Raw genomic sequence first — 9,571 nt, forward strand, 5'->3', positions numbered from 1 at the left:
ATGAAACAACAGTGATCACCAACAACGATGAGACAGCCTAAAGGGAGGAGGTCAGAGACCTATCCGTGTGTTGACCAGGACATCTACCTCTCCCTCGACGTTATCAAGACAAAGGAGATGATTGTGGACAACAGGAAAAGGAGTACCGAGCAGGCCCCCATTCTCATTGACAGGGCTGTAGTGGAGCAGATTGAGAGCTTTAAGTTCCTTGGTGTCCAAATCACCAACAAACTAACACATTTTTTATTTAACTAGGCAAGTCAGTTAAGAACAAACTCTTATGTACAATGACAGCCTACCGGGGAAGAGTGGGTTAACTGCTTTGTTCAGGGGCAGAACGATAGATGTTTACCTTGTCAGCTCGGGGATTTGATCCAGCAACCTGTCGGTTACCGGCCAAAGTTCTAACCACCAGTCTACCTGCAATTTGGAAAGATCCGTGTTCTTTCACACCAATCACACCAAGACAGTCATGAAGAGGGCATGACAAAACCTTTTCCCCCTCAGGAGACTGAAAATATTTGTCATGGGTCCTCAGATCCTCAAAAGGTTCTACAGCTGCACCATGGAGAGCATCCTGACTGGTTGCATCACTGTCTGGTATGGCAACTGCTCGGCCTCCGACCGCAAGGAACTACAGAGTTAGTGCGTACGGCCCAGTACATCACTGGGGCTAAACTTCCTGCCATCCAGGACCTCTATACCAGGTGGTGTCAGAGGAAGGTCCTAGAAATTGTCAAAGACCCCAGCCACCCTAGTCATAGACGGTTCTCTCTGCTACTACACGGCAAGTGGTACCGGAGCGCCAAGGCTAGGTCCAAGATGCTTCTAAACAGCTTCTACCCCCAAGCCATAACACTCCTGAACATCTTATCAAATGGCTACTCTGACAATTTGCATTGCTCCCCCTCCCTTCTTTTACACCATTGCTATTCTGTTATCTATGCATAGCCACTTTAATAACTCTACCTACATGTACATATTACATTAATTACCTCGACTGGCCGGTGCCCCCGCACATTGGCTCTGTACCAGTACCGCATATATATATAGTCTAGCTATTGTTATTTTATTGCTGCTCTTTAAACTACTTGTTACTTTTATTTCTTATTCATATTTTTTAAACTGCATTGTTGGTTAGAGGCTTGGAAGTAAGCATTTCACTGTAACATCTTCTTCACATGTTGTATTCGGCACATGTGACTAATACAATTTGACCTCGCGGGTGGCTGGAGTCTTCGGTAATTCTTCAGGCCTTTCTCAGACACTGCCTGGCATGCGATTGTTGCATTTGGTTTGTTACCTCGTTCCACTTCCTCTATATTTGGGCCTCACTTGCTCTGTCTGACCTTAATAGATTTGAATGCATTTGGGACCGTCAGTGTCCTTTTGCTTGGTCCTAATAACGGGACAGTGGATATGTTCCAATATCCACAGTCCACACTAGCACTTAGAAACAAGTCAATGTATTAGCCACTGCTAAGTGGTGCGCTAGTGCGGATATGGGAACGTAGCCAGTGATGCTCGGGCCGTGATGGTTAGGCAGTAGAATACTACAACCAATGTGCATTATTGTGCAATCACAGTCATTGTCAGAAGCCAGCCAACACAGTGCAGAGAAGAGCATATCACCAGCCCTCACGCTGAAATTTGCATCTGAGGAGAAGTATGATTCTCTCATCACCAGTAATCTCACCTCACAAGCAGACATGGATCATTAATCAGAAGACATATTTTACTAATCCTCTGTTATAGACGCTGTAAAGATGTCAATGGAAGGTAGACCGTGGGGGATAGAAGGAAGATGCCAGATTAGGGTTGGGTGGAATCCAGAATTTCATACCGTCCTTCTCTCATCCCTTGATTTACGGTATTACCACTTTAGTACACAAGGGGGCTCCCAAAAAAAATCAAAACCCAATTGGGTGTTGGTTGCATTAAAACTAAGAAAATTAGCAAAAGTAGTAGAGAATTTCTATGGAGGCTGCTAACTAAAGAGTGCAAATGAAAATGAAAAACAAATTCATAACGTTAGACATATTGGTAGGAGCCACCAAAAGTCATTTTTGGTGACTTTGGACATTTACAATCGAATGTGAATGAGAGACATTCTGCAAATGAACAAAATTGAAGCATGCTTGTCTTAAGAAGAACAGTACTAGCTCTGAAGCAGCATGTGTACATGCTGTGTCTGAGTGGAGTCTGGAGCCGCAGCTTCAGAGGAGGGGGTAGGAGATCAGAGAAGAGAAAAAAAACAAGGAAATGACGATAGCAGTGGCAGCTGCACAGATAACTCATCCAAAGGGCTTTGACTTGATGGCAAAAAGAGACGTCTATATGATGCCTTGTCTCCTTATCTGAGTAAGTGGCTGAATGAATAACTAGCAAGTTGAATTTAGGGGCCGCATTAAAACCTTAGGTAATGTAGCTGGATTAATGCTATGATAAACATTGGAAACACCCTGTGTATACAAAACATTAAGAACACCTGCTCTTAATTTATATATTATAAATGTATAATAAATATATATATATATATATAAAAATTGGGGGGGGGGGGGGTAGATCAGCTTTAATATTGCAGATTGATAAGAAGCCACAATCTATTTAATCATCCGCCTCATTTCCAATCCCCCGTTTATATATATTCTCCTTCTCTATTATTTTCCCCTAAAACTAAAACCCATCCCCTAATTGGAGTAAACTAGAGGGGTTGGGTGAAATGCGAAAGGCATTCCATTGTATAACTGACCAGGTATCCCCCTTTCCTCTTCCAGCTTATACATACTACATACATTTCACGGACAGTATATTTTACATTAGTTTTTATCTTTTGTTTGTTTTTAGTCCCAGCCTTGAGCTATCCTCAACCCCCTCCCACCGGTCTCTGAAGACCATCCATTTCTAGCTGCCATATATTTTTACACTGTGCTGTTTCACAAAAGTCCTTGCTATTCTCAGAGTTTCTACAGATTCTAAATTAAAGATAAACACCTGCTCTTTCCATGACAGACTGACCAGGTGAATTCAGGAAAAAGTTATGATCCATTATTGATGTCACTTGTTAAAATCTACTTCAAATCAGTGTAGATGAAGGGGAGGAGACGAAGGAAAAGAAGGATTTTTAAGCCTCGAGACAATTGAGACATGGATTGTGTATGTGTGCCATTCAGGTGGTGAATGGGCAAGACAAAATATTTAATTTCCTTTGAACAGTGTATGGTAGTAGGTACCAGGCAGTTTGTGCCAAGAACTGCAACCTTTCTGGGGTTTTCACACAACAGTTTCCTGTGTGTATCAATAATGTGCCACCACCCAATGGACATACAGCCAACTTGACACAACTGTGGGAAGCATTGGAGTCAACATGGGCCGGCATACCTGTGAAATGCTTGACACCTTGTAGAGGCCATGGCCCCGACAAATTGAGGCTTTTCTGACGATGCAACTCAATATTAAGAAGGTGTTCCTAATGATTGTCATGCATCGTTTTTGCAACAAATACCTTGCTGTTCATTGTAAGCTCAGTTACTTGTGGCTGCCAGCTAAATAGCGTTGCACTTCAGTTGTCATCTGATGAAAATGAAGCTATTTTCTGCCGAATGTGTTGCACTAATATATTTTCTGTGATGTAAAAAACTGTGGTTGCCACGCCTCTGATCACTCTATATAAATAAAAATGTTATAAAAATGTTTACTTTCAATATAAAAACGTCAACTCACCTGCTCTCTACAAATATGAACATATATTGAAAAACTTCAAAGAAATAGTTAGTATCGAAAAACCATCCCGTGGCCATTTCCAAATACCCTGGTATACACGGAATAGTGCTCAAGCATATGCTGGATTGGTGCACATTCAACAAATCTGATCTAACAATATTTGTCAAATCCATCATGATTGATGTATTGTAACAGGTCCACAATCTAATTAATAAAGTCAGATTTTGATAAATTTGGTTGTTTTTCAATGTGTAAGATTTAGAACACTCCAGTCCTTGGGGGCGTCAATTTTTCAACATCCCTAGCAAACACAGCTGATTAAACTAATTGCATTCTAAACGGAAGAACATGATTGGTTGATTATTCGAGTCAGGTGTGTTAGCTAAGGCAAAAGTGTGACAGCAATCAAGCCCCTGAGGACTGAAGTTTCGCATCTCTGATTTAGAAGTGGTCCCTTTTCAGGTTTAGAAGAAACAACTGCTAATTGCTAACTCCCGTTCATATAAGCTGGTAGCATAGAGAAAAAAAACAGTGGTGGTAGAAGTAATTTAACTGTAATGCAGTTGATTGGTGATGATGACATGAACATGTACGGGGATTGACATCCATAAAAGCATTACACTCCCGGTTTTCGCCTCAACAGTGTGTAACACACAAACAAAAGCCTAAACGTAAGCACATTTTGCTGGGGGCAATGAGGCGATTCGGGATCTTTCCCACACGCGTTTCCATGGCCTTTCCATTGTTTTTGTTGTCAAGTTCCATCTCTTACATTCCGATTACGTTGTCAGGATCTATTTATGACAAAAAGGCACAATTGATTAATCATTCTAACCCAACGTAAGCGAGTGATCACATTCAAATCATCATATTAGGAGAAGAGAACATATGACACTGATTCAGTTCCTGTGTGTGGACGACAATATGAACTGAAACCACTCATTTCCTTGTGGCCATCTAAGTTACCCTGTTACTGGCACCCTTACAAGATAAAAAGACAAAACACGTGCTACTACATCATGTGATTGCCCACTGTCCAAGTGTGTACTTCTCTGTGACATTCACTTCGATATGCCTGTCTGCCACCCTCCAGTCATCACATTAGCAGTGTTCATTCTACACAGACACACATTGACTGATGTATTGATCCTCTTCCACTCAGTTCATGAGTACTATGTAGCTGCAGGACAGGAAGGGGGAGGGGCAGAGAGAGCCATGGCGACAGATAGACAGTCGTATAAAAAGGGGGCGGGTAGACTTCATGTAGTCTCGTAGGCCTACGGAGGGGAGCATGAGTAAAAGAAAGAGGTGGGGGCATAGAGAGAGCAGGACTCTCTGCCCTTCTGAAATGTTGGCGCTCACAGGGCCGGACAGCAGACCGAGAGAAAGTGTGCAAAGCGGCCAGGTCAGGGAAGGATTGTTGTAGTGCCACGTCTATTCTTCCGCCACCCACCGCCAATCTGTGAAATACAACAGCTCGAGTCCAGCTCTTATAACGCAGCCTCTGACTATGTTATTTCACAGTTAAGAGGGCGATTCCTTGGCACGGGACACTGTTCTCAGTGGAGATCACATCATCTTAATATGGGCCTGGCTGCTGGCTGAGAGGGGAGGGAGGGGACAGATCTCACCCCAACAACAGAGCCTGCTGGTCAACCAGCTGTTGACAAATCCACAGCAGTGCCATCCCTACACAGACAGCCGGGAGAAGCATGGCAGCCATAGCCTCACACGGACTAGATTGCTTTTATTTTCAGAGTCTAGTGCTGTGCTGCATGCATGCTGAGTAGGTGCTGAATGGTTGTCCAAATATAGGCTGCTAGTCCTTTTTTCATTCTTGTGATGGAAGCCTGAGGGAATGCACAGATATATCACCGTTAACATTCAACAGTCACGGGATGCAGACTGGAAGGTGTTTTAGTGTTTGTTTAGGAGGAACACAGCAGCCCCAATATAAAACCTTTTTTTTTACTTTGAAGTTCAAACCATGACCATCTTCAACATCACCACTGTGCGGCAGAACCGAAAGGTCACTGGTTCGAATCCCCGAACCGACTAGGTGACAAATCTGCCGATGTGCCCTCGAGCAAGGCACTTCTTCATAGCAATTAGGGTTAAGAGTGTCTGCTAAATGACTCAAATGTAAAATGTTAGGCAGTATCTTGTACTTTGCTGCACTGGGAGAAAATGTTATGCTCATTGAGGTGAATTTGTGCCAGTATCCAACTTGAGATGGAGAAGCATTTGCACATCTAAATTGGGTTCATCGTCAGGACACGGGAGTTAAAGATGTAACAACAGACGCAGAGCGAGAGCGCTTCTTCCTGCACACTGTATACTTGTATTGCAAATTGCTAAATGTATCCTATTATCACAATGTGATATGTCATTCTACCAGAGCTGAGAAATGACTAAGAAACTGAAAACTCAGGAGGATCGATGGACAGATTAAGCTTGAGGAAAATAAACAAGTATTTAATGGCTGACAGGAACAGAACAGACTTCAAAGTCATTTTCCACTTCCCATCTTGGCACAATCCACACCTGTGTCTCTCTGTGAACACATGATGTCTCATTTAGGTGGGTCTGAAAATGCAGTGTCCTTCACCAATCAATGTAAAAATAGAACTGCTTCAGAAGAATGACATGCGTATAACGTGCGTTTCAAGTTATTCTCCATGCCTTCTCCTCCACACAATTAGCATTTCATTGGCATCTGAAATAGCAAAAAAAAAAAACATTTCAGGATTTGTTTCATTTAAAAAAAAATGTATATAGCAGCACAGACTTCTCTCTTCTTTGAAGCACTGAACAAGTTAGCTTTTTCGGAAGGCAACCTGCAGCAGTAACTGTTGCTTTTACAGTGTGGTTTAACAATGTGTACAAAGAAAAGTGTTTATAAACCCATGTCCTCTAACTATTCACAACACCATGATAGAATCTGCCTGTGCACTCGAAATGGGGCATGCCTAAATAATGAAACTGTAAAGGGAAGTGATAATCCATCATCCCCTGACAGACACAACAATGTATAGCATGGCAAAGCAACTACTGAATGCCATTATAGCTCACATGTAGGCCGAACTCATGGTACTGAAACTACAACTAGTTGCACTATATCTATCATAATATTTTAGCCATGATGCACAATGGCATGCAACAGTATATTGTAGGACTAGGTGGTGTAGCAGACAGCAAGTATGGTATGGGTAAATGCTATAGGATACTAAAGCATCTCTCTGTTGTTGTGTCACAATAACATGTCCATGCAAATGTCATTTAGTAGCCTAAATAGAAACCGTGTTCATCAAGGGGCAACGTTTGCACCCACTAGTGAGATATAGATTTACTGTTCATTTTTATTGTTTATTTCACTTTTGTATATTATCTACTTCACTTGCTTTGGCAATGTTAACATATGTTTCCCATTCCAATAAACCCCCTTGAATTGAATTAGTCCTCGGGGCCGGGGAGCTGTCACCTCCCCCCATCCCTAGAAAACAGCTGATTAAAAGTAATTACGTTCTAAACTGATGATTAGTTGATAATTGGAATCAGGTGTGTTAACTGGGATTGAGGCAAAAGTGTGACAACAAACAGGGCCCCCGAGGACGAGAGTTGACCATCCCTGGAATAACCTATTCACATGGAAATAAATGGCGCACAATAATTATTGTTTACGCTTCTGACTCTGGTCCAGGGAGCGTGCTAAACCTACCGCTTTAAACGCTGCTTGCTGATACTATAGCTTGCTACGACTTAAAGATGGACGCATACTTACTCTGCATAACCAGTGGCCCATGGCAGCCTCTTCGTCTCTTTCAGAATGAGGATCGGCCGAGAAATATGATCCGCCGAGCACTCGATTTCATCCGGTGACAGTCCCAGAAACTCCGGTCTTGTGTACGGATATTTCAGCGGTAAATCGGAGCCACCGAAATTGTCAACGTTTGAACTGCCAGTCATCATACCTCCCATAAAATTGGCCACAGCTGATTTCATCCGTGTGAGCATGTTCTTGCCGCAGCGTGTCCGAGCGATGGTAATGTGCGGATCCCCTTGCCCGGAATATCACCTTGGCACGGCGGCGCTTTTTGCGGAACGCAACAGTTCAGATATGCGCCTCTCTCTTTCATTCAGACGCGGAAACAAACTCATGATGAGCACAGTCATGTGACAAACCGGTTGTTTTCTGGATTTGTTTGCACAGCCATCGCGCTGTGATCAGTTTAAACGATTAGCAGCACGTCAGGCAGTAGGTCAAAGGTAGGCTCGTTGTTATCCAGGAATACACTACAAAAGCATGTAAGGAGTCGCCTACTTGTAAGCTAGTCACTTCAAATCAAACGTTTGCTTGCCCTCTGAAGTGCTCCTTGCTCATACCCTCGAAATAGGGTAAGTGCAGTCAGCTGACACATACATCCTCTTTGGAGTGGCCGAGTCAGTCTCCTTTTCTGTCTGACAAAGCATTTTCAGTTCATTCTATCTCCCACATGCCCTTCTCAGACATGTCCAAATTATCGCATTTGTGTATAAGAATATAACTTCCAATTACAGTAGGGACTATGCCTATGTGTCAACTGCAGTGGAATAACCTAACCAGAAAACGAGGGGTATTTCACACCAAATTGGTTTGGAATGGGTTTTCTAAACTCTGGCGCATTTCCCCTCCCCCAAGGTCAGTTCGTTTGGACTGGTGTGAACACTCTATCCGCACTCGGGAGCGCAATAAAAAAACACATGGATCACTTAAAAAGGGTGGTCTCGGTCCCATTCCATACCTACAATGGTGCTTTCCCCTGCAGGTAAGAACAAAGTCTGGACCAAACACAGGAAACCCACCTAGCAAAATGTTGAAAACACAACTATGCCCCATATCCAATATATGTTCAGTGTTAGTGGAATGTGAAAGTTTAAAATAGGTATTCAAACAACTTAATTTCAATGTACTTGCAGCCTATATACATGGATGCAGTATAACAAATTGGTTTATGATTTTTTTTAAATTAACATCCATACATCACTCTGGTATTTACACACAGTATTTATTTTCAACAATTCAAGTGCTAGTTGTCTTTCTATTCCACTACTGAATAAGCATGACTCAAATCATCATACCTACTCATATTTCACATTTTGAATGTCCAGCAGGACAAAATATAATTTTTATTATTCCATACCTCACCATTAAGTGAAGTTTAGCCAATACATATTAACAAAAGGTTTTCCATTAGGTTCTTATATTAACCTTTCATGTAACATTTAGTAATCATTATTTGTGCAACCAGCATTTTATTTCCTTTACAATTATATTGTTTACAAACAATGGAGTAAAACAAGTTTATATTTTGGGTTGGACATCCTGTTCTTACTCTTTCAATCAATGGCAACATATTGCAAAACCAATGAACAAATACAGTATATGCAAAAGCAACACATACAGTTGAAGTCGGAAGTTTACATACACTTAGGTTGGAGTCATTAAAACTTGTTTTTCAACCACTTCACAAATTTCTTGTCAACAAACTATAGTTTTGGAAAGTCGGTTAGGACATCTTATTTGTGCATGACACAAGTCATTTTTCCAACAATTGTTTACAGACAGATTATTTCACTTATATTTCACTGTATCACAATTCCAGTGGGTCAGAAGTAGAGGTCGACCGATTAATTATGGCCGATTTCACAACAATCTGAAATCAGTATTTTTGGGCGACAATTTTTATTTTTTTATATACCTTTATTTAACTAGGCAAGTCAGTTAATTAAGAACATATTCTTATTTTCAATGACGGCCTAGGAACGGTGGGTTAACTGCCTTGTTCAGGGGCAGGACGACAGATTTTCA

General features: G+C 41.8%; 1 protein-coding gene across 2 annotated transcripts in view; it reads right to left on the bottom strand.

Annotated features, from left to right (window-relative positions):
- LOC135509535 (protein phosphatase 1H-like) overlaps positions 1–8,108 on the bottom strand; it is a 57,895-nt gene extending 49,787 nt beyond the window's left edge. The window contains exon 1 of one of the 2 annotated variants that reach the window (XM_064930271.1): positions 7,505–8,108. In XM_064930271.1, the coding sequence (XP_064786343.1) occupies positions 7,505–7,737 (233 nt within the window). In that variant the 5' untranslated portion in view covers positions 7,738–8,108. The remainder of the gene's footprint in view (positions 1–7,504) is intronic. The other variant, XM_064930272.1, reaches the window with a different exon arrangement.
- Between the last annotated feature and the right edge of the window lie 1,463 nt (positions 8,109–9,571).

The sequence above is a fragment of the Oncorhynchus masou genome, chromosome 22, assembly GCF_036934945.1.
Source record: "Oncorhynchus masou masou isolate Uvic2021 chromosome 22, UVic_Omas_1.1, whole genome shotgun sequence".
Taxonomy (NCBI): domain Eukaryota; kingdom Metazoa; phylum Chordata; class Actinopteri; order Salmoniformes; family Salmonidae; genus Oncorhynchus; species Oncorhynchus masou.